The sequence below is a fragment of the Prionailurus bengalensis genome, chromosome A2, assembly GCF_016509475.1.
Source record: "Prionailurus bengalensis isolate Pbe53 chromosome A2, Fcat_Pben_1.1_paternal_pri, whole genome shotgun sequence".
Classification (NCBI taxonomy): domain Eukaryota; kingdom Metazoa; phylum Chordata; class Mammalia; order Carnivora; family Felidae; genus Prionailurus; species Prionailurus bengalensis.
Window position 1 is genome coordinate 22132640 of NC_057348.1, and position 23990 is coordinate 22156629.

The 23990-nt window shown below is 49.2% G+C and overlaps 1 protein-coding gene across 7 annotated transcripts in view; it reads left to right on the plus strand.

Moving 5' to 3' along the window:
* The first annotated feature begins 801 nt into the window (after positions 1–801).
* Positions 802–23990, plus strand: part of CACNA1D (calcium voltage-gated channel subunit alpha1 D) — a 304424-nt gene continuing 281235 nt past the window's right edge. For 6 of the 7 annotated variants that reach the window (XM_043587641.1, XM_043587643.1, XM_043587644.1 and 3 more), the window contains exons 1-3: positions 806–1256; positions 3211–3520; positions 7226–7331. In XM_043587641.1, coding sequence (XP_043443576.1) covers positions 1190–1256; positions 3211–3520; positions 7226–7331 — 483 coding nt within the window. In that variant the 5' untranslated portion in view covers positions 806–1189. Of the gene's footprint in view, positions 1257–3210; positions 3521–7225; positions 7332–23990 lie in introns of all 7 variants that reach the window. The other variant, XM_043587647.1, reaches the window with a different exon arrangement.

A 23990-nucleotide genomic window follows, 5' to 3' on the forward strand; every position in this document is an offset into this window, starting at 1 on the left:
TCAAGGTGCCGTTACCTGGGGGCAGTGAATGATCTCCAGACAGCAGGGCTCCACCATCCCCCCGCAACCAGAAAGAGCCAGAGGAAAGGGGGAGGGACGCCTGCCCTGCCGCAGAGCGTGGAGAGAGCCTGGCAGAGCCCCTCCGCACCGAGCAAAGACCGCCCGCTTGCACCTGTGCTCCCAGGGGGCGGGGCCTCCTCCAGGTGTGCGGAGGGGAAGGACGCCGGGAGCTAAGGCGGGCGCGGCAGCCTAAGCGTCGCAGTCCCCAGCGCCCTGCTCCCTGTCACCCCGAAGAAATGCAGGGGAGGTGCGGTTAATCCGCACCCCGCGTCCGCGGGCCCCGCAGGCCCCGCCCGCCTCGGTCGGGGGAGAGCGGGGAGCACACCGCGGCGCGCAGGGGGTTAAGCGGCAGCCGGCGGCCAGAGCGCGCTTAACCCTTGGGCGCCCGCGGGTCCTCCGAGCCAGGCGGGGTGGCGGCACCCCGAGTCCCACGCGGCGGCCACCCCGGGCGCGCGGGCAGAGCGGGGACAGCCCCGGGCCGGGCCCGGCCCCTGGGGCGCGGCACGGCCCGTGGGAGGCTCGGCGGGCGGGGGGGAGGGAGGGGACGGCGGCGGCGGGCGCGCAGCGTCGCCAGGGCGAAGCCGGCGTGCGGCGCGGCGCGGCGGGCGCGGAGCGAGCGAGCGAGCGAGCGCCTCCGTCCCCGGATGTGAGCTCCGGGCGCCCGCGGTCCCGAGCCAGCGGCGGCGCGGGCGGCGGCGGCGGCGGCGGGCACCGGGCACCGCGGCGGGCGGGCGGGCATGGGGGGCGCTCCGAGCGGCCCCGGCGGCCGGGCCGGCATCTGCGCGGCGTCCCTCCGCTAGAGGAGGGGACCAAGCCAATTCTCCTTTGCAGCAAAAAAATTACATGTATATATTATTAAGATAATATATACATCTGATCTTATTTTTTAAAAAAAAGTTTATTTTGCTCCATTTTTGAAAAAGAGGGAGCGTGGGTGGCGAGCGGTTTTTACAAATTATTCTTATTTTCTGCTATCTGTCCCCGTCCCTCCCCACCCCCTGCTGAAGCCACAATAAGGGCAGGGACCGCGGCTCCAACCTATTGGTAACCCCTTTACCCGTCCCTCCCCCCCGCCCCGACGCCCAGCACCGTGCCCTGCACACAGTAGGCGCTCAATAAATGTTCGTGGATGATGATGATGATGATGATGAAAAACATGCACCATCAACGGCAGCAGCAAGCGGACCACGCGAACGGTGAGCAGCTAGAGCCTGGGCACCCGCTGCCAAATCTAATCCTTGTCATGGTCCTCCTCTTCCCACCCCCTCTTCCTTCCCACCCCCTCCCGTCTCTGATGCGCTGGGTGGGTTGAGGGGGCTGGAGAGGATGCTTCTAGCTCGGTGTCATCTACATGGAAAGGGGAGATGCGTGACAGCCACTCCGTTCTCCCCTTCAGGCCTTGAATGTCAGAGTTAATTCTGCATTTGTGGGGTGGGGGCGGCCGTGGAGTCCTCGGAGTACTGTGCCGCCGGAGGGGTGGTGAACCGAGGTGATTCGGGTTCAGTGTCCTCGGGCTCAACTTTCCTCCAACGCTCCCGAGCGATGGAAGGGGGGAGGTGGCTGTTAGACCTCAGCCCGAGCCCCCTTTCCAGCCTCTTCTCGCCTTCCGTTCCTTCCCCGCCCCCTGGTCTCCAGTGGCATCCGGAAAATTCTAGGATTGCCCGGTTTCCCTCTTCGCGACGGTGGGTGAAGCACACCCCGCCCCTGGAGAGGGAGGCCGGGTCTCGGAATCTCGGCCAGGGGGTCGGGTGGAGCGTATTCCCGCTCCCAGCGTCTGTGTGCACACGTCGGTAACCTAGCAATGCCCGGGGAGTCGCTGCCGCTGTGGGGCTCCCCTCCCCAGCCCGGCCTGGGCACCACGTGCAGCCAGCCGCCACGCCAGCCCGGCTGGGTCCACGGAGGCTGGACCTGCTTCTGGCCAGCCCTCCTACCTCCTCCTTGGAGGCCAGGGCGCCCCCCACGACCTCAGTGGGCTCACAGCCTTCCCGAGTGAGCGCTTCCCATGGGAAGGCTGGGAACAACTCCTCCCCTGCTCGGGACTGTCTGCCGCACGCCCCCCTCCCCCGCGGTGCCCCCCCTTCTCAGGCTGCTGGGCAGGCAGACCTGTGCTTCCTTTGACTCTGTCTTGTTCTTTGATTAGCAAGAATTGGTTTTGCAAAGCCCATCTCTCTACCTTGCCACCACTCTCACTTTGACTTCTGTGTCAGTAAAGAGGTTGTGACTCAAGGTAGGCACGTGCCTGGGAGACCTGCCTGGGTAGTGGTCTGACCCCAAATCAGAGGGGCCCTTGCACATGGAGTCCTCTGGAGGTTCTGCGTGTCCGCGGCTGTCAGTCTGCACTGAGATGATTTCCTGCTTGGGCCTCTAGGGCCCCTGGCATAATCCAGTCTGTCTTTCCTAGGTGTAGGGGTGCAAGCTGCCTGCCTTGACTGTTTCTCTGGATGCTGGCTTGGCTGCTGCGGCTGCAATTTAAAATGCAAAAAAGGCCTAAAGATGTTTTCTGTTTTCGGAAGCCTGTGGAGGAAATGAGTCCCAAGCATCATGAATTTTCATTTGCAGGAAGTGTCAGTGCATAATCTAGATATTTGTTATGGGGCTTTTGGTATTGCCCTGGTGCCAGTGGAGGATTTTTCCCCCCCTGTGCTGAAAAAAAACAAAAACAAAAACGCATTTGTGGCTGTGGAAAGATGTTAGAGTAACACCCTGAAAATGATTAAGACTATTGAGTTATTGGGACTGCCCCCCCCCCTTTTTTTTTTTTTGGTAATGGTGGTAGTTACTTTGGAGAAAAGCTGTTGTACGTATCTGTTAACTCATTAGAGATACATGGGTTTTAAAAGTCAGAAAGGGTGGAATAAGTGTGGGATGACTTCAGTCTGAAGCAAGGCATGAGCGGAGGCCTTGTGAAGACCTGGAGAGAGGCATTCACCCCATTGCAGCAGTGGGTCCTGTGCCACCGATACTCTGCACAGAGCGCGTGGATTTCTCTTCCTGCTCCTGAAAAATAGGACATGAGGTTCAAAATGGAGACATGGGGACGATCCCCCTCCCCTCTTACTGATGAGAGACAACCTTTGCTTTTTTCTCACACTAGGTTCTTACCGTTTTTTTTGTTTGTTTTTTAATTTTTCTTTTTCTCTTTCTTCCCAGAGGCAAACTATGCAAGAGGCACCAGACTCCCTCTTTCTGGTGAAGGACCAACTTCTCAGCCGAATAGCTCCAAGCAAACTGTCCTGTCTTGGCAAGCTGCAATCGATGCTGCTAGACAGGCCAAGGCTGCCCAAACTATGAGCACCTCCGCACCCCCACCTGTAGGATCTCTCTCCCAAAGAAAACGTCAGCAATACGCCAAGAGCAAAAAACAGGGTAACTCGTCCAACAGCCGACCTGCCCGTGCCCTTTTCTGTTTATCACTCAATAACCCCATCCGAAGAGCCTGCATTAGTATAGTGGAATGGAAGTATCCTTTTTTTGGGGGAAGTCTTTCTCATTTTCTCTTTTACCATCTGTTCTTCAAAAGGATTTGCGTTCTGAAATGGCACTTACAAAGTTGTAGCAGTCTGGAATGGGAGCAACAGAAAAGCTGTACGGAAAGGGTTTCATCGTGTATACCTTCCTGTCTCCTCAGGGTGCGAGGGGCTGCTCTGAGGGTATATTTAGCTGTGTGTGTGCGTGTGTGTGTGAGTGTTCATTAAATACGAAATGGACCTTTGGTCACTTGACGCGAGATGTTTGGTTTAAACCCACCATTGTTTTTGGGGGCAGTGACATACACTGAACCTATTGCAGATTAGGTATGCTGATTTAAAATGAAAAGACTGCATGAGACTCTACTGGAAAGAAATACGTTTTGGACCTTGAGTGGCACCTTCTCATTCTGGTGTTTGGGATCTGTTTCTGCCACTCCGGCTAATGCTAAGGTTGCTTCTAGCTCTGACATCTGGTGGTTCTGACTGTTCAGGTAGCTACTTATATGAACGCTTGCTTCATAGGGAGGGAGCAGCATGCTCATCAATGCTATGACTTCCCGGAATTTCCTTTTGACAGGTTCCAAAAAAGCATGTGAAACGTGAGCACGAGGGAGCGAATGGAGGGAGAGGCTGGGGTGCGCCTCTTCTTCCTGAGCCCTTGTGAGTTAGAGAGCAGTCTGTCAGTGGGGGAATTTGCAGTTGCTGCCTTTATAAAACATTCTGTCTGGGTCCTTGGACTGGAGTTACATTTCTGGGTGTCTCCTTTATATTTTTAAAACTGAACTCCAGATGCCCCAGGATGGTTGTTACGTCCCAGATCTTGGAAAACCAGGGTCCTCGGCCTGCTCATCCCCTTCCCCAAATCTGGAGGCCAATCCCCAGTTCCTGCCACCCTTCAGAAAAGGTTGACTGAGGCCTCCTTTCTGAGCAAATGGCTTTCTAATTAGTCAGATGATTCATTGGTCTGGGTAAAACAAAGCATTTCCTTTTCCCAGAAGTGTATTTGGGGCTGACAGGAGCCTCAGAGCAGCTCCTGACCATAGGAAAGAGTGTGAATGTGGGGCTTCGCCCACCACGCCCAGAGTGGACGGGCTAAAAAGGGAGGGTGTTGGCCAGCAGCTGGAAGGTGGTGCTGAAACCCCCTTATAATCTGAGTACCTAGCTAGGCAGCGATTTGCATGCCTTCTGTCTTAGCTGGCTATTTTCTGTGCTTACGGCTGCAAGTTAAAATGAGGTAACTTTGTTTAGAAAGGTTTTGGAGAGGGCAGCCAAATGCAAGGGTAGGATTTGAGGGGTTTTCGTGTGTTTTTCCTTTTCAGAACAGATGTCTCTTCTCTAGAGGGAGTTACGGTGTCTCTCGCATAGCTGGGGTTGCGTGGATGTGTTTTCTCTTTAAGTTCTTTTCTGGTCTGAGAATGAACACCAGTGTCAGCTGGGAGGCAGCTAGGTGCATAAGGGGTGCCTCAGTGGCATCGCTGGAGTCGGAGGCATGCTTATACTCTGGCAGAAAGGTCTCCTCCTCCTGAGGTTGGCTTGACATGACTCTGAGTAAGCGGAGACCTGTCTGGGGTCATTAATTTCACGTGGAGTGAAGTAGGAGGCCTGACGCCGTTTCTCTTCGTGCACAGTAATTTGTATATAGGGATTTATGTGTACGGAGTGAATTCCTGGATCATGCTGCTGATTCCCTTTCCCGCATTGCCAGACACATGTGTACAGGAACTAGGGGATGTGGCTGCCAATGCAGGGAGAAGCCTGCCTGCAAACGGGACAGCCTGGAGAACAGATCTTTAAACAACGTGTGATCTGTTTGTCTTTCCAAGTGACGGTTTCCTTCTAGTTCAGGGAGCAGGTTGTAGAAATCCTCCTAAAGCCAGTGAAGCCAGGCCCAGTCAGGCAAGACGTGTGACAGCTTCGTTTGTTTTTACACCCAGGCGAGGAAGGGTGTCCTGCATCTTAGGGGAACGAGGAGAGTTTGCCTTATCAGAAGGAATTTTTAGGAGCGGACCCATCTATTCTCTGTTGCTCTGTTCTGCGTGGCTTGTAAAAGTCTTGTGGCAGTGAGATAGTATCCACCAACACCTGGAAACTGAAACCTGACCACCATAAAGAAAAAGCATTACATCTGGCCTTCCTGAACAGCATTGGTATCTCTCAGATTGCCTGGTCCGTCATTTAAGTGTTGAGAACTAAAACGGAAGGGTGGGGGACGGGGGACGGAGAGGCCATGGGTATGTTTCTATGTAGAATAACAGTGGGGCGGTTGGCTTTTAAAATTTCAGCAGGAACTGCGAAAAGGAAAAACCGAAAAGGAGATTCTGAAGTCTTTTGAAGGGGAACCGTCTCAAAGTTAGATTCCCTAGATAAGAGATTTTGTAATACTAGATGAGTTGAAAGAGTAAATATGAATGAAAGCTAATTGGCTTTAAAAATAAACCCATCAAAATTAGTAAGAGAATAATGTCGTTCATGCCCTTATTTCAGTGAGTGTCGAAGCTCTTCAGAGGGCTGAGTTCTCATGAGACTCAGGGTATCCCCAGAGAGGTAAGGTGCCTTTGTTTTCCCGGCAGTTTTGGATTTCCCGGAAGGATATCGGGATGCACGGAGAAAGGCCTGTTCATATCCTCAAAGCTTGAATATTTCAAGGTGTTTAGTTAAACCAGTGGCTTTGCCTTTTGTGGGTGAGGTTATGGGAGAAGCACTGTTATAAAATCAAGCCCCCCGCCCCCCGCCCAGGTTGCAGATTATGTTGGTGTTCAGAAACCTTGTATTCGGAAAGGCTGAAAACCAAAAGAAGATAAATAGTCCTTTTGGCAGAAGTCGAATCTTGCACGGCCAGTTTCGACAATGTCTCTTAATGACACCAGAATGTTTAAGCAAGTGTCTGTTGAAAGCTGATTTCAAAGTGATTCTTCCAGACAGACCCCCGAGATTTAGAATTGTTCAGTTGTACTTTGCAAGTGTCTGGTGCTGAGTTCTTATGGCTTTTTATTTAATTCGTTTATAAATTGAATGCAGTAACAGCTCATTATAAACTGAGCTCCAGTCCAGCTGTAATCTGAAACAGTGATAGGCATTGATTAGTAAAGGAAGCAGAGGGGGAGCTGGAGCCTGGCTTGCCGGTTACAGTGTCTGAGGTATTGGAACATGCCATGAGACAGTCACAGGTAGAATGCAGAAAGTCCTGGTGACTTGGCCTGCCCCAGTCCAGACAGGAGATCGACCCAGCCAAGAATAGCCCCCGAGAAAATGGCTTTAACACATGGAGGCAAGGATTTGTGGGAGAGATTTGTCTCATGAGGACTATTCTTTGTGTCTACAAGAGCCAGGAATTTAGTGTTCTAAGGCCTTTGTCACTTTTAAAACTTTAAGAAGCAGAAACGTGGTTCAGAGGCTGCCCTAATTGGATGTGTGTTTAGGTTTCAATATAAAATGCACGGCAAAGAATGAACGCAATGTGATCCTTGCAGAAGAAGGAAAGGACACGGAAAAGTCATTCGATAGCGAGATTTGCCAGAGGACCACGGATGATTACATCTACTGGGGACCAAGCAGGTCTCGACAGTTCGTCGAGAAGGGATTTGTGTGTATAATGTTCATTTCAAAAGTGATTCAAGAGTGGTATGATCGGGAATGTGATGAGAGAGATGGTTTACGTTTGCATAAGACATATATACCTTAACAAAATTTTTCAGACCATTTGACATATTTATATTATTGGCTATTTTTGCCAATTGTGTGGCCTTAGCTATTTACATCCCATTCCCTGAAGATGATTCTAATTCAACAAATCATAACTTGGTAAGTGTCCTTAGAGTTCCTGCTTGTCCTGATGTGTGGTTATCATTTGCCTCTGTACTTAAACTGGCAGCTAGCTTTCTGGGTGGCTGAAGTTTACAGCTATGCATGGGATGTTTCCTGGAGCTTTCCAACAGGGGGGTTGTTTGTTTGCTTTTCTCTCTGACCTGTATTCTCAAATTTATACTGAATGAAAGTGTATAAAGTCCTGAATCTTGTATGAAGAGATGTGGAACTTTTTCACGGAAGGTTCCGGTTTGTAGCAGATTTTAAAATAACTTTTCTTTACACATAGACTTTTGCCGTCTACCATTCTTTTTATGATAATAAGAGCTGCTTTTTTTTTTTTTTAAATCAAGTGTTATTGGGGAGTGATGGGCATTTTGTTTGGTCAGTTTTTCTGGTAAGTAGAGAATTACCGTGGACTTTGCCCGTGAACTCTTCATTTTTAGAGCAGCAGCATACAAGAAAACGAATACAGCTATGTGGAACCTAATTGGAGAATACAGTGTAGTATTCTACTAGGAGCGGCCTATGAAATGCCCCAAGATAAGTTGATTCTTTGGTTAAATAAATCGGGATACTTTCACATAACTTTATTGCCCTCTTAAAGATTTATAGTGCACATTAGCTCAGTAAGAGCTCCGGGAAGGTCTGTAGTTAAAAAACCAGTTTCATTTTGTTTAACTCAGCGAGTCCCTAAAAGTAATTGGTCATGGATTCTTCAAACAGTTTTTTGGCAGAACGTATCGCCGAACCAGTGTTTCATGGAACTTCCTTTGGGAAAGGTTGGTATAGTTAAAAAAACAAAAACAAAAAGAAAGAAAGAAGAAAGAAAAAAAGCCCTAAAGAGCACCAGAGTTGGGACTAGGAGCGTGATTGTCCCACGGAGCTGGCAGCTCGCTGTGTTCTGGGGCACTTCCCCAAATCCTCTCTGCGTGGCCAGTCAGCCACTTGTCTAGGGGGTTGGGTGAGAAGATCCCTGGGATCGTGTTTACCTCTGATATTCCATAATCTTTTCTCGATGATTCAGAAGGCCCATCAGGATTTTTTCTCCAGCTACAGCTCCTTGGCAGAGGCTGCCCAGAGAGGCAGGTGGGGCCGGGGCCAGCGCTGGGTCACAGGGAGCTCCCTCTATTGTTTTGCTTTCCCCTCTCTTAAGATTCATTTTGTTCTGATTTTTCTCATGTTGAAGCTGTATCTTAGTAGGGCTGGCTGTTTGTAACCGAGTGTTGTAAAGGCAGAACTAGTGTGGGGAGGGCTCTGCTGGGTTCTGAAGATCCTGAAATTACGCTCTTGTGATTTTTAGCCTCAATGGTCTATATACAGGATTTCACGTCACACGTAAGATGTTGTGGCGCATGTCCCATAATAACGTGATGTCTGTTCACGGTCAGGCTTTTATGGTCTGATTTCTAGAGAGTGCAATAAACTTGTGGACACTGCTCCCGAAGATACAACTCAACAGGACTGGATGCGTGTATACACCCTTACCATCAGTGTGCATTTATACTATGGTGATTTGTGTGCTTTGGGATATTTTAAACAGCTTCTGATTTGGTTGTAGGCATGTGACATTAGATGATCATTTGAAAGGAAAAGAAGTGGCAAAAAGCCCCCATCAATGGGGATGGATCATCATAGTCTAGGCCACAGATGGTGTCAGCCTTGTTACCAAATTTAACAACGTGGATGGTGACCCAGTTTGTTGCTTTTTGTAGCTCAAGAGAACATGATTAAACAAACTTAGAAAATAAATACCTTTCAGAAAGGCAGATTAATTCAGATCAATGGAATAATTAATGTAGCTGCGTGTGTAAGCCAATTAATATTCTGATTTTTCCCAGGGAAATTCAGGGCACTGATATCTGCTGTAAGACCAGTTGGATTTCTCAGCTAACGAGTAAGGGAATAAACTATAAGAAATGGGTAAATCTGTTTTCTTCTCCCTTGCAGTCCCTCCCTAGCGGATCCTTTCTCGACAGTTCTTAAGCAGTGGTATTTTTAAGGGCGGGGGGAGAGGCGGGGTATTAGTTTGGCAGACCTTTCTAAAAACCAACATGTATTCCTTTGACCTCTTACTGCTCTGAAACTCATAGCATTCGAGTTTCTGTCTTGTTTCACTTGGATGGTCACATGGCCAGATGAGTTTATTCTCTGCTTGACTCTTTAAATATTTCCTTTCTCACTGTGGGAAGGGAAGATCTTTGTGGATTTCCCCCTGACTCTTTGCAAGGTCCCATGCCATGTCGGTGCTCCTGCCAGGGAGCTGTTTTTTTTTGTTTGTTTTTTTTTAATACATTTGACCCAATTTGTACCAAAGTGATTGCTCTATTTTTGGGATCGGTTTAGAGGCAGCTGAACGAAGCTTATTTTTCATCTGTAGTAAATACCTTTCAGTTAACGTGAATGGCAAAGCAAAGGGCAGAGACCGATACGGGTTGCAGAACTGCACGTGTCAGGGTGCTGGCGAATTGCTTTGCTTCGTAGCTCTGTGGGAAATGTGTATGTTGAACTCTTAGAGCCAGCTTGGTACAAGCTGTTTCTGCCTGTTACAGGTCATTTGTAGTGATGTGATTACTTCTGTTGGGTAGGAAGGGTGGCCATCCTCACTGATCTGATAGGTGTTTTGTCTGGGTTGCATGCAACTTAGCCAGCTTTGGAGATCTAGAAACTACCTTGGGGGCAGCAAGTTTTCCCAGGGTTAGATTTTTTTTTTTTTTAAATATAAACAATCTCAAGTTTCTATGCAGTTTTCATTTGTGGACTTGCAGGGACTGGTGGAGGCTGGAGCCATGGAAACGGTACAACTGAGTTCCCACAGTGAGACCCTTCTTGGCTCAGTGGGTAGCGCGAACTCCTCGCTTCCACTTATTGAAAGTGTATATCATTTGTTTAATTTCTTCTTAGCCCGGGTGGGGGGGGCGGAGGGGAGAGCTCTGCTTCATGGGGTGTCAGAGCGAGGCTGCTCACAGTATTGTACTTCAGTGTGTTGAAGGATGCTCTATCTCGTTTCCCAAACTTCAGTTTTTCATATGCAAACTGATGCAGTTGAAGTTTTCTGCCTGTGCAGTGGGGTCCCCAGCCCCAGGCGGTGCCCAGCTCTCTGTAGTGCTGAGCTGCCCCAAATTAGAGCTGTCCCAAATGGGGGTGCTTGTCTGCCAATTAGGACTTTCCCTCATGTCTGCTAATGACGCCACCCACGAAGGGCAGGGCCTCTGGCCCAGGCCTCTCTATCCCTTTATCAGGCACAGTGGCGGATAAAGGGTGTTCAATAAGTTGCTTGTTCTACTCAACAGGCAGTTTTACCAAGGCTTTGCCCCTTTCCCGCCCCCTTTCTCATCTTGTTGTTGAGTTGAGGCCCCTTTGTTTTTCTTTAGCCAGTTGATATTTTGCATCTACAGAACCCCTCGTGTCTTCCTCTCCTCCCCATCCACACCCGGGTTGCTGCGGCCAGGTCCTCCTGGGCCGTCTGAGCTTTTTGGGTTCCTCTTTGTAGCTGAACCCCCCTCCCCCCGCATTTGTCCACCTACAGTTCCTAAACACTCCTCGTGTGAGCTTGCCCGCCTCCTGGGCTTTTCTCGGTCTGCAGTGCCTCTTCTCCCCTGGCCCCTCCTCCTCCTCCTCCTCCTTCTGCTGCTTCTGCTTCTTCTGCTTCTCCTCCTTCTCCTTCTTCTCCTTCTTCCTTCTCCTTCTTCTTCTTCCTTCTTTTTTTAAAATTTTTGAGAGAGAGAGGGAGAGCACAAGTAGGGGAGGGACAGAGAGAGAGGGAGACACAGAATCGGAAGCAGGCTCCAGGCTCTGAGCTGTCAGCACGGAGCCCGACACCGGGCTTGAACTCACGAACCGGGAGATCATGACCTGAGCCGAAGTCAGATGCTGAACCAGCTGAACCACCCAGGCGCCGCCACCCCCAAGTTTTTTTAATGTTTATTTATTCTTGAGAGAGAGTACAAGTGGGGGAGGGTCAGAGAGAGAGGGAGACACAGAATCTGAAGCAGGCTCCAGGCTCTGAGCTGTCAGCACAGAGCCTGATGCTGGGCTCAAACCCGTGAATTGTGAGATCATGACCCAAACCAAAGATGCTTAACCAACTGAGCCACCTAGGTGCCATCCCCCCCCCCCCCCCAGCCCCTTCTTCACATGTCACCGCCCTTGTAGCTTTTCAGGAATAATCTCAAACTACTCACTTCCACGAAGGATTTTCTGACCCTGATCCAAAGTAACACTTTTTTTTTCATTAACAATTTTTTTAATGTTTATTTATTTATTTATTTTTTTGAGAGAAAGACAGACTGTGAGTGGGAGAGGGGTAAAGAGAGAGGGGGGCACAGAACCTAAAACAGATGCCAGGCTCTGAGCTGTCAGCACAGAGCCTGAGGTGGGGCTTGAACTCATGAGTGGTGAGATCATGACCTGTGCTGAAGTCAGAGGCTTAACCTGCTGAGCCACCCTGATGTCCCCAAAGTAACACTCTTATTTGAACCTGTCTGGCGGAAACTCGCATATAAAATACCCTATATTTTAGCTCTTTATATTCCCATCTTTATGTTATCAAGCATTTTTAGAATATAATTCATAAGGAGTATAGCTCAGCGGTCAAGGATTTGACTGCAGAACACAACTCATAGTGAATCATTCTGGAATCCCCCACAGTGCCTGGCCCTCTGGTACAAAGTAGCTGTTGAGTAAACACGTGTTGTTGATGTGATTGCCAGGAGAAGCACCAAACCCATTCTTTCCTCTGAGCTTTATTCAGGATTTCCTGTGTGGCAGGTCCCTCTGTGGACTCCTTGGAGGAGGTCCTTGGCTGGGAGTGGGTGGGAAGTTATAAGCGCGTATTCTTAAAAAGGTTAGAGTCTTGTGACTCTGCTTCTCGAGCACCTCTGGCTGATGGAGCCCTGGGAGTTGGGTTTCAGAGCTGAGCCATCTAGAACGTTTTGTGCTCAGAGTAGCGGAGTGGTGGGTCTCTGAGCAGCAGTGCTGGCTGTGGGCTCTTGGCAGTGGGACCATTGTGAGATGCCTTACAATGGCCAGGAATGTCGTGGGACGGTGTCCTTTGATTGTGTTCTCTCTTCCGTGGCTGAGATCCCAATGCACGGTGTTTCCTGGGCTGAAAAAGTGAGCACGTTGGGTCTGTGTGGTCATGTAGTTTAGCATCTCACTGTTTTTGCACATAGTGAGAATTTCCAAAACACAGTTTCATAACTTGGTTCCTTGGGGTTAGCCTGTAAGGTGGGTTTTAATTCAGAATGTTATCTGCACCAGGTCTTTGCTCCGCAAAGAGTTCTGTTTGAACTGTGCGCTCTTATTTCTGCACAGCTAGATTCTGTCTGTTCTGGGACAGCTCCCGTGCTGCCTTCTCAGCTCAGCCTCCTCTGAGCCTCATTCGCTCCTGCCTCCCACCCCACCTGCCAGAGTGTAAGTACTTGCTTTCTCTTTGCCCTCCCATAAGCACAGTAAGTCCTCCTCTTTACAGACATTAGGTCCTTTTTATAACAATCCCTCCTCGCTTTATAACTGTTATGGGGAGTGGTTTGTGTTTCGTGGTTCTGCACATGCGTTGTGGGGTCTGATGGCCTGGTTCTTTGGCTGATTAGCTGAGTTACTTTGGATGAAATCAGCATATGAGTTCCTAGAGACGGAGGCTGGAGTCTGATCGGTCTCTATGGTGTTGCAAACGTAACCCCGTGCCTGGCGCACAGTAGGCGCATCAGGAAATGTATGTGGAATGAGCCAATAAATACACGAATGGCCATACAAGGGCTTCATGGTAAGTCCTTACGGATCAGTCGTTAATTTTCAACAATTGGCTAATGATTAATGTTTGCCCAAGAGGCTGACTTTCGTTGTCCAGTCTAATGAGAATCCCAGGAAACACCTGTCAGAGTTTGCCTTTAATTTCAGGATGGTGTCTTTCTTGGCAAATTTAACTCTTTACATCTGAGGCAGGAGAGAAGGAAGACAGACAGACACTTGTTGATACTTTTTGAATCGTAAGCTGGCTTCTGTGTTCAGTGTTGTATGTGTGCCCAGTGTGTGCACCGTGTGCACGCGGGTGGAGCATGAGCATCACAGTTCATAGAAAGACGGGTGGAGGGAAAGCAGCAAAATGACCAGAGGAGACAGACTTGTGTGGTAACACTGTACCCAACACTGGTTTCCTAGTCATAAAATGTGAACCGGTTTATGTGCTACACAAATCATCATATGTCTTTTCTAGTCTTACCTTGTGACAAAGAACACGTTACGTGGCCCCATCTTTTACTGAACGGACTTTGGTTGGGTATTGACAGGTTTTCAGAGACCAAGTCCAGGTCTTAAAGAGTTCAAGTTTGCTACTAGTCAAGTTTCTTAAGAAGGATTCCAAAGGGTCCTCAGTCCTTTGGCTGGTTTGTTACAAAAGCAAATCTCATTGTTTTATAGTCCTACCTTGAGCACCAGAATTTCCTTGCTCAGACCTTTTAAAAATAAGCTTGGCTTAGAGAGAAGATATTTGGATATATTGATGTGTTAGCCAGCACTTGTTGGATTATGGGTTGCAGAGACACAACTCAAATTGGCTTAGTTGGAAAAAAATGTGTGTGTGTGTGTGTGTGTGTGTGTGTGTGTGCCATTTATGAACTTAGCTAACTAAAAAATCCAAGGGGTAGAAGTCCTATCAGAGGCAGCTGGAAAAAGGGGCTTAAAAGAGGGTATCGGGGCACCTGGGTTGGTTAGTTCAGCATCTGACTCTCAACTTCAGCTCAGGTCATGATCTCACGGTCATAAGATTGAACCCTGTATTGGGCTCCATGCTGAGCATGGAGCCTGCTTGGGATTCTCTCTCTCCCTCTCTTTCTGCACCTCCCCTGCTCATGCTCCCTTCTTCTCTCTCTCTCTCTCCCTTTCTCTAAATAAATACATATAAAAAAGAGGCTATCAGGATGCCAGCCTGCACCCCGGCCCTCGGGTGTCTGTGGCAGGGTCTGGCTGGCCTGCAGTGGGTCTGTCTCACACACCATCTCAAGTGTGCATCCCTCTTAGCCCATCTGGGGGAGGGTCTGTGGGGAGATGCATTCTTTCCTTAACCTCAGCTCAAGTTCAGTATTTTAAAAATGATTGTGTGAGAAACAAGAGACCCCTGTGGCAGATTTGTGGACAGTTTCTTTTTTTAACCTTCCCCATCAGTATTTAATTTTTAACTGTCTGCAAAATGTGAGAAGTTCTGAAATCAGAGGGGACAATTTGCCCAGCAGTAGAGATACTTATGTCTCATTAGATATTGGTGGTGGTGGTGGGGCTCTAGAACAGACCCCCAACAGCTCCTCCCCTAACAAAGTTCCTAAAGAAATTGTAGATGTTCTGAAATTCTAGTGGTTGAGCTATAGGGAAGGACATCAGGGGGCATTACTGTTGCTCAGATGATGTGCCAAGGGAAGGGCTGGCGGTGGGTGTCCTTGTCCTGGGGGTGGGAGATTGGCAGGTCACCCAGGAATAGACGGTAGCATCCCTGCTTCTTCCTCCTACTGTGCTCAGACGCCTGGGGCTCTCTGCCAGCAACAGCACAGGCTATGTCTCCCAAGTCCTGTTCTGCCCATGTGATCAGAGTAGGGAAAGAGGCAGAAGGTGTCTTCCCTTTTTAATTCAAGTGGGATTGGAGTTCTTGCTGCTACGGTTCTTATGGACAGTAAAACGGTGTGGCTGGGGAGCACAGCCAGCCATGGCTGGTGGGGCGGGGGACACAGTGAGCAAAGCTGAAGATGGTGCTGAAGGGGGAATTGCCTGAGGTGACTAGTCCTGTGTGTGTGTGTGTGTGTGTGTGTGTGTGTGTGTGTGTGTGGTGGGGTGGCGGGCAGAGATGTGGGTGGGTGGAAGGATGGATGGGTGGTTTTGACACACACCTTGAAGGATGAAGCCTTCTGGTGATTTTTGCTAAGCAGGGCCCCAGACATTGCCCAGCGCTGGGGAAAATGACTTTCTTCTCCTGAGCCTCCAAGCAATTCTTTCTGCCAATTTTTTATCCTGCTCCCTATTGGCTGAGTGGTAATTCTAGAAATCAGAGGACATCTGTTGAAATTATTGAAAGAGTGACCTTGAGGGGCAGGCTGGAGGGAAATGGGAGGCTGACCTGAGGGAGGGAAGGCAGGTTGCAGGCTGCTCAGGGGGAACGTGGCTGGCAGGTGGACCCAGCCTGGGAAGGAGGGACATGGCAGCCTGGGGCCTCCAAGCCGGTAAGGTGAGAGGCTCCCACCTTTCCCTGCCTCCTTTTTCTGTGTCCATGGGGAAGTCTAGCACAACGTGCTCACAGATAATTTTGTAGAGCTAGAAGGAGTCTTATTTATAAGACAGGGAGTTGAGGCACCATTATTCAAAGGATATTTTATTGAGACTTGCTATGTGGGGCAGACCAGGCTTTCCTGTCCTTGACTTATAGCCCAAGATGCTCTGGCTTGCTGTGCCCAGGAAAACCCACAACCTGGGGTTAGAGAACAACCCTCTTTGTTTTCCACATTTTGTGTTCTCACAACAGATCATCATTCACCATTTGCACGAATGCATTCTTCTGGACAGTGGAAACAATATAAAGTGACAGTCTCTTTTTACCTGTCCAGCTCGTTCTAATCAGTCATCAGTTTGGTGTGGCCCTTTCAGAATTGTTTTTCATTGTGTACGTATATGTGTGTAACCTGTGCATTTTGCACAGCAGGTGTCTATATAGTTTGGGTATTTTATTTTTTATTTTTATTTTTATTTTTTTAACATTCTTTTTTTTAAAGTTTATTTATTTTGAGAGAGACAGAGACGGTGCAAGTGGGGGAGGGGCAGAGAGAACTAGAGAGAGAGAGAGACAGAATCCCAAGCAGCCTCCGCACTGTCAGCATGGAGCCTGACGTGGGGCTCAAACTTGTGTACTGTGACATCATGACCTGAGTTGAAACCAAGAGTCAGACGCTCAACCGACTGAGCCACCCAGGCACCCCCATACATACTCATGTATTTTAAAGTTTACACGAGTGGGAACAGAATGCATGCATCATATAGCTTCTTTTTTTCCACTTAACATATCATACAGATCTTTCCATATCTATACATGGAGAGCTAACAACTTGCATTGGGGTAAAATATGCCCTGTACAAATGTGCCGTGGTTTACTTGTTCTCTTTCTGATGAGCATTTAGGCTAGTTTCTAAAGTTTTGCTATTTCACACAGTACTGCACTGAATATCTTTGAACGTGCTTCTTTGTGCATACAAGGAAACATCTCTCTGGGATAAGTACTTAGAAATCAACTCTCTGGGTGGGAGGATAGTGCATTTTTAATTTCTGCACTTACTGGCACATCACTGTCCACTAAGCCTGTATCCATTCAGACTCCTACCCCCACATCTCCTGGAAATGATCTGCTGTCACTCACCTCTGATGACTGACCTCGTTTGTTTTCATCTTAGGCTATGGGAAGAGAAATTTTGGGAATAGGGTTCAGCCTTCCTTCTGGATGTTTGGCAGGCATCCAGAGCCTCTGGTTAGAGCAGAAAGTCCACAGACCCCGAGCACTAGATTCCTAATCTCTTTTTAACTGCAGATCCAGATGAAAGGCCCCAATGCTTATCATTCTTCTCCCCACTTTGAGTAGTACTTTGCCATACGCTTGATTATTGTAGTTGTTTCTGGTGAAATATTCATTCTAGGTAGCTAATAGGTAAATACGTTTCTTAGTTTTGGAGTATTTGCTACAGTTTCAAGGTGAACACTGCCTTTACGTTCCTTTCATTTGGGGAGGAAAAATATCTAACCTGGTATGTTTCTAATGTCCCATGTTCTTTGGTTATTAATTATTTTATTTTCGTGCATAGGACAATCTCACTGTTATTATGGTATTTATGATAGGGTTTATGCCCCCCTACTTCTAAAAGCTCTGAGATAGCTTAGGAAACAGGAGTGGGTGAAGGAAGGGGCAATGTGGAATGAAAACAAAGTCGACCTGCCCCAGGGGCTCGAGGCGAATGGATTGCTAACACCTGGGCACTGATTTGGCCTTCAGGATTTCCAGCAGTGATGGCCAAAGGAGGCACATCCTAAGTTACAATGCTTTTATCCTCTCAACAATGGGAAGCGGCTGCATTCATTCAGAGATGCACTTTTTAGGAGCCGAATCCAAGGAGGAATCTGCAGCGTGGGTCCTTGTACAAAGTGCATTGTCAGGCGTGGCGAGCCGTATCGTCGCTGTGCTTTTGTCAGAGTCAGAAACGCCCTGCGAGCAGATGGTCTCTGGCTTCGTAGTTTCCAAAGGGTTCACGCGCAACCTTGAACTGTGGCATAATGAAGGAACTTCTGTGTTCTGTGAGAGCTTCGCTTTTTGATTATATAAATCATGATAGAAGTAAAGATGGGAAGATGAAAAAGAGTAGTTTAACACAGCTATCATTAAATCATGCATAAAGTACTTTTTTGAGCGTTTATTATGTGTAACATGGAGTCCATTAAACACATTCGCTTACTGTCCTAACTTGTGTAAGTCAGAATATAAAAGGACGCTATGAATTTATGCAGAGAACCCCTCCAAAACTCTCATTCTTGAAGAGATGTGGTTTTATTATTTCACTCTAATGTGGACTAAGGCAGTGACCAATAGATTTTTTTTTAATTTTTTTAACTTTTTTTTTTTTTTTTTGAGACAGAGAGAGAGCATGAACGGGGGAGGGGCAGAGAGAGAGGGAGACACAGAATCGGAAGCAGGCTCCAGGCTCTGAGCCGTCAGCCCAGAGCCCGATGTGGGGCTCGAACTCACGGACCGCGAGATCGTGACCTGAGCTGAAGTCGGACGCTTAACCGACGGAGCCACCCAGGCGCCCCCCAATAGATTTTTTAAAGACATCCTTGAATGTCCTTCTGTAAATAGATAACAATGGAGTATAATGACTTTATATTTAAATGACTCCTTTTGAATTGTACAAAAACAGCCAGTAATTACCCCCTTTAGAACTTTTTCTCACGATATTGCAAAAATGAACTTCTCTTTGGGCTTTCACAAATTCTGAGTTATTGAACTATAAATTAATGTTGAATCAATCTTTTCAGAGGCTTTATCGGGAGGGAAAGAAATGAGAACATCTACAGTTCTGAATTCGAATTCGAATTCAAGAAGTAGTGACACCCAGCAAGAATTTGGTAAAAGAGGGGTGGTGAAGAGGTCTTTCTCTAGAATGACACGTGGAGTGGAACTAGTGTGGTCAGGGACGAGAAGGCGCTGGCCAGCTGCGGAAGCTCACCTCGTCATAGAAACCATGTGGCGCAGCGGGAGGTGAGATGGCCGATTCTCATTTACCCGGAGTGATGCTAGATGTGAATCACAGACCGGCTGAGCTTGGGATCAGAAAGGGCCCTGGAGCCCTTTGGACGGATGTGTTCCTTTTCATACTCAGCAGTTGACTTGCCCAGGGTCCCATGGTAAGGAAGGAACCAACTGAGGACCCAAGCCAGTCTCCTGTCCCCCGGCCTGTTTCTTCCCACGCCCTCCCGCAGCTGTGAGTCCGGGTTGAAGCCAGGCACTTCCCCTCTGACAGGGCAGTGTCTGAGAATACCAGGGGCAGTCGGGACAGCTGGGACATCAGATGACCAAAGAATGTCTGTTCGCAGTATGCTGGGGATTCAGTTGACTTTTAATTCTCTCCTCAATTTTTTCTTTATCTTCCCAAAGAGAGTTTTGATCACTCCTCCTTGCCCTGTTTTACTTTAGAAATTATTCTCTTACTTTCTTCACGCATCGCAACATGCGGCAATCATTTGACCATAGACAGACCCATTATTTTATGGAGTCAGGGCACTGGCAGGGGGAGGGCAGCAGAGCATTGGCAGAGCTGGAGGATAGATGCAGTGGTCTCTCCTCTGTTACCTTGATTGGGTGCGGGTAGCATACACTGCCTTTTTTTTTTTTTAAATGTTTATTTATTTTTGAGAGACAGAGCATGAGTCAGGGAGGGGCAGAGAGAGAGGGAGACACAGAATCGGAAGCAGGCTCCAGGCTCTGAGCTGACAGCAGAGAGCCTGACGTGGGGCTCAAACCCACGAACCTCGAGATCATGACCTGAGCTCAAGTCGGACACTTAACCAACTGAGCCACCTAGGCACCCCGCATACGCTGCCTTTTGATAGTAACTGGAGGCACGGAGATAATTGCCTTTCTTACTGGCTCATGATTGACATCTGAGCTAGGTGGACTTTATATCTATAATTGCCCTAATTCTCATTTAATCCTTGCCATAAACTCCCAAGCAATTCTCATTTTACGTGAGGAGAAAAGGCTGAGTGGGTCAATTGTTTACACCAGGCCATAAGGCCTAGGAATGGGCAGGGCCAGGATTCGCACCAGGCTTTCTGACCCCAGGCTCCTCCACTGGGCTGTGAGGGGAAGCTGAGGCTCATGACTGATGTCCTCTTAATGCTGAGCAGGGGAGGGTGAGGCCAAGGGGAGAAGCAGCATCAGAATACCCAGGTGGGTCCTCGGGGAAGTTTTCACATTCATGGTGTTGGTTGGGGTTTGGAGCCTAGGTGTGGGGGCTGGCATAGAAGCTCCCCTGGCATAGAAGTTTCCATGCCTCCTCCTTCCTACCACCCGGAGACATTTCCAGGTGGGGGTTGTGGCTGGAGAGGATCTGGATGGAGGTTTTTACCAACCCTACAGCCCTCTGCCAACCTTCTGAATTATCCAGTTAAAGTGGGAATGAGTAGAGAGGTTGAAATTGGGTATTAAATAGATTTTGTTGCATTTTAATTCTTGAAAAGTTGTTTCCTGCAAGTGGAAAGTGCAGGAACTTTTGCGGTGTGGGTAGGAGGTTTGTGCTGAGCACTGGCCGGTTGTAGGATGAAACAGTTAGGGTTATGGGTCCTGGAGTCAAACTGGGTTCAGTCCCCAGCTTTGCTGTGCACTGTCTGTGATCGGCAAGCTGCTTTTTCTTGCCGAGTCTGTTCCTCTTTTGGAAAAGAGGAAATACAGCAGTTAAGGGGGTTAGCCCAAGCCCTGGCTCCTGGAAAACACGGAGTCATTGGGGGTTGTCACTACCATTGTGAGCCACGGCAACGTGTCCTTAAGCTTCAGCACAGTGGTGTGAGGTAGGGGTGGCTGTCCTCAGCCTTAGAGACCAGGGAAGAAACTGGGGCCTAGGAAGACCGGCCCACTAACTCCCAACCTGATGAGGGAGTGGCAGAATGGGATTGGGCGAGCCACACCAGAGATGCTTCCTGACGATGTACTGTGTTGGGGGTTTGCTCTCCAAAGCCATTCTATGGAAGATGTATTCACCAGACTGACCCAGTCTAAGGTGGTAGTGGGCCTGGCAGGTGTTGGGGTGGCCCTGGTGAGGAAGTGCCTGAAAGTTATCCTCTCCGTTGTAGGAGGAAGAGCTAGGCCAGGACCGTAGCCTGCCTTTGCTCAGACAACAAACAGTAGAGGGTTTCTCCTTTCCCTGGGAACACCAAGGAAAGAAAGGATTTAATGGTCAGGATCTGATTCTGCCACAGCTGGGAAGGCTGAAGGCTGCCTCTACACAGTGAGTCATCTTGAGGCAGGGTAGAAGAATCCAGAGCTCAACACCCTCCCACGAGGCTTGGGGGTGTCTGCACAGACTACTTTCTCAGCTAACTAGGAATCCGCTTACCAGCTGTGTCTTGTTCCTGCTCAGCCCAGGTGAGAGACCCCTGACCATCTCTTGATTAAATGATACTTAGAAGGGGAAAGGAAACAAAAGCTCCAAGGAGCAAAACGGGTGTGGAGAGTTCTGGCCTGACTGCCGTGGCTCCCACAGGAAAAAGGGGTGATGTGTGGAGCTGGAGTATCAACCACCACTAGCGCCCCAGGGGAGCGCCCATCAGGGCGTCTAATTTCATTCTCCTGCTGCCTTGTGTGTATTGCTCGCTGGGGCAGGGAGGGCGGGAGATCCGGCCCTGGAAGTGGCAGAGGTGGGACGCAGACATCTCCAGCCTTTTCCCAAGCCATGTTCTTGGACCTCAGGAGTCCCTGCTCCTCCCTCCAGTGGGAGACTGAGGCCTACAGATGGGCCGGAACTTGCCAGAACTAAGGCTTCCTAGAACCCAGGCTGTCCCTGGCTTTTTGCCATGTGGTTCCTGGCCTCAGTTTCCTCACCTGTGAGATGGGAGTGGTGAGGCGACACATGCATCACGTTGTTGAGAGGATGAAAAGTGATTTTTGTAAGGGAACCATCTGAAACTCGGGAGCCGCACCATTAACTTCCTTCTACCTCAGGCCTCACTTGTTCAGGTGTTTGGGGCATGTCCTTGTCTGACTGCTCCCCTTCCTGTCTTCAGCCTGTGTTCTGTCTTTAGGAGAGCAGAGACTGGAGGAAACCGAGCTGGATTTGGGCCCCGGGTTTGCTGCTCACTAGCTTTGTGACTGAACACATTCCCTTCCCTTCCTTGGCCTTGGTTTCCTCATCTGTAGGATGAGCATGGAGTCTTTGTGAGGAGTCAAGAAAATAACATGTGGGTGAGCTGCACTTTATCAAAAGACGCTGTTTGCTTTGTCAGGAATGCTCTCGAGGATCATCTCTTCCTTCCCAGGGAATTTTGGGGGTCAGCAATGTCTGAGCATTGGGGGGACCTTCAAATACCCCTGCTGGAGTGCTGTGGGGTGTTTTAAACCGCAGTTACAAGCTGTGCCCGCTAAGTCCCTGTGTTCTCTTGTGAGTATTGCATTTCTCGGCCCTAGATTTTTTTCCCCCATGCAGCCCAGGGCAGTAGGGTGGGAGGAGGGGCATGCCCTTGCCTGTTCTTCAGGAAGGGTCTGGTCACTGCTTCTAGCTCCAGGCTTGCTGACAGCGGAGGGAGAGATGCATGGGGGCCTGCTCGTGGCAGCGGAGTGCGTGGCCGCTGCTGAGCTTGTCCACGTGCTGAGGTCAGCGTTTTCAGCAGCAGGGAGCTCTGCATTCGGTCTCCAGCAATCAGAAGCTGGGAGAGCAAGTGTGGCTTGTGGGTTCTGGGGTTGGTATTCGTGGCCACACTGACGTTTCAGATGAGACCGTGGGGCCTGTGCCTTGAACCTTGCCCCCTTTGATTTCTGGCACCCAGCCCAGCATTTTACACCTGTTTTGTCTGTCTTCACAACCAGTCAGGCGGCAGCGATCGGCACTTCTGTGGTGCACGTGAGGCAGATGAAGCTCAGAGGGGTTAACCGAATGACTCTGATGAGGTAATGAGCCCCCGAGATTATCAACAGGTTGTGTGGCCGCTCTGCACTGTTTCAGGACCGTGCCCTGCCGGGTGTACGAGGCATGTCACAGAAAGGACGCTGGACTTGGAGGCAAGTGACATGGTCTTGAGTTTATGCTCTGTACCCTCACTTCTGTGCGACTCTGCTTTCCTCCCTAGTCATGAAGTAGGGACCAGTGGGATGTGTGTGCGAGTGTTTTATAGTCTAGAAAGCAGTGTGCACATGTCAGGCATCATCCTTCTTGTCTGCTGAGTGACTCCAAGGACAGGATCTGGCTTCACCTTTCTTCGGATGCCGTTAGAAAGCGGTGCCAGGCTGAGTCCCAGTGATGCCAGTGCCACACGTGGGCCCCACACAAGAGAAAAGTCACCCCCTCCAGCACAGCCCCAGTGAGGGTGCTGGGGTGCTGGAGAGAGGCTGATGTGCAGGCAGAGACAAAACCAATCAGATCCAAGCTTGAGGCAACCCACCCCCACCCCTCACGATTTTCAGAAACCAGCTGTCATTTGAAGTCCTGACTATTCCTCGAGTTCCTTGAGAGCTGTGGAATTCACCGTGCTTGGGCGATGCAAACTACAAGTGATTTTGCCTATTAAAGGATAGGCTTGTGACCCAGCCAGCCCTGTAGGCAAGCAAATGCTATTTCTTGGTTCTAAGTGTGAACAGAGCATAGTTAGTATCACCTCCTCACTCCGTTCCTAGATCTGTCTTCCTTTTGTCTGTGATGAAAAACGGAAATGCTGAGTATAGTCCCAGCCTGCAGCTGGGTGGTTATCGAGGCTAGAGGTTCTGCTGCGTGGGCCCTGACTCGTTCCGGTGCATTTTGCGGGCGGGGGCGCTAAAGCTGCGGCACTGAGATCAGCTGGTGTGTTCCTTGTAGAAGTTCAAGACTACCCCCTGGGCTGGAAGCAACCCGGTCCTCTGAGCCACAAACTTGCTTGTGTTTGATCTTGTGCTGTTCTCTCACTTCTAACAAGAGTGTGAACTTCTTGTGGGCAGGGACCCAGCCTTCCCTTTGTCTTAAATACTCCACCTCCTGGCACGGGCGGTTTGGTAAATGATTGAGTATTTAATGAAGCAAAACTGTGTCTACATCAGGCACCCTGAGGTTGCTTTAATTGCTTTGACTATTTTCTTAACATAGGCCTGATGGCGTCTCCTTCCAAGCTGGGAGCAGAATGAGGGAACGTGCACGTGTGCCCGATTGACCCCCTTTGGTCTACTGCTTAATGAAAATAGCAGAACTTAGCATCCAAAACGCAGTGTCCCCTTCAAAGTGGTTATTCTCGGGGCTGCACCCTCTTCCCAGTGATGCTGGGATGCTTGTCTCCAGAACTACTTTCAGAGTCGGTTTCTACTTTTCATTTTGCTTTGCTTCTGGCTAAAATTGGGGTGATCAAGGTTGATCACTGACCTTTTCTTAAAGGTTGTTTGTAGGAAAATCACATCTACCCTCA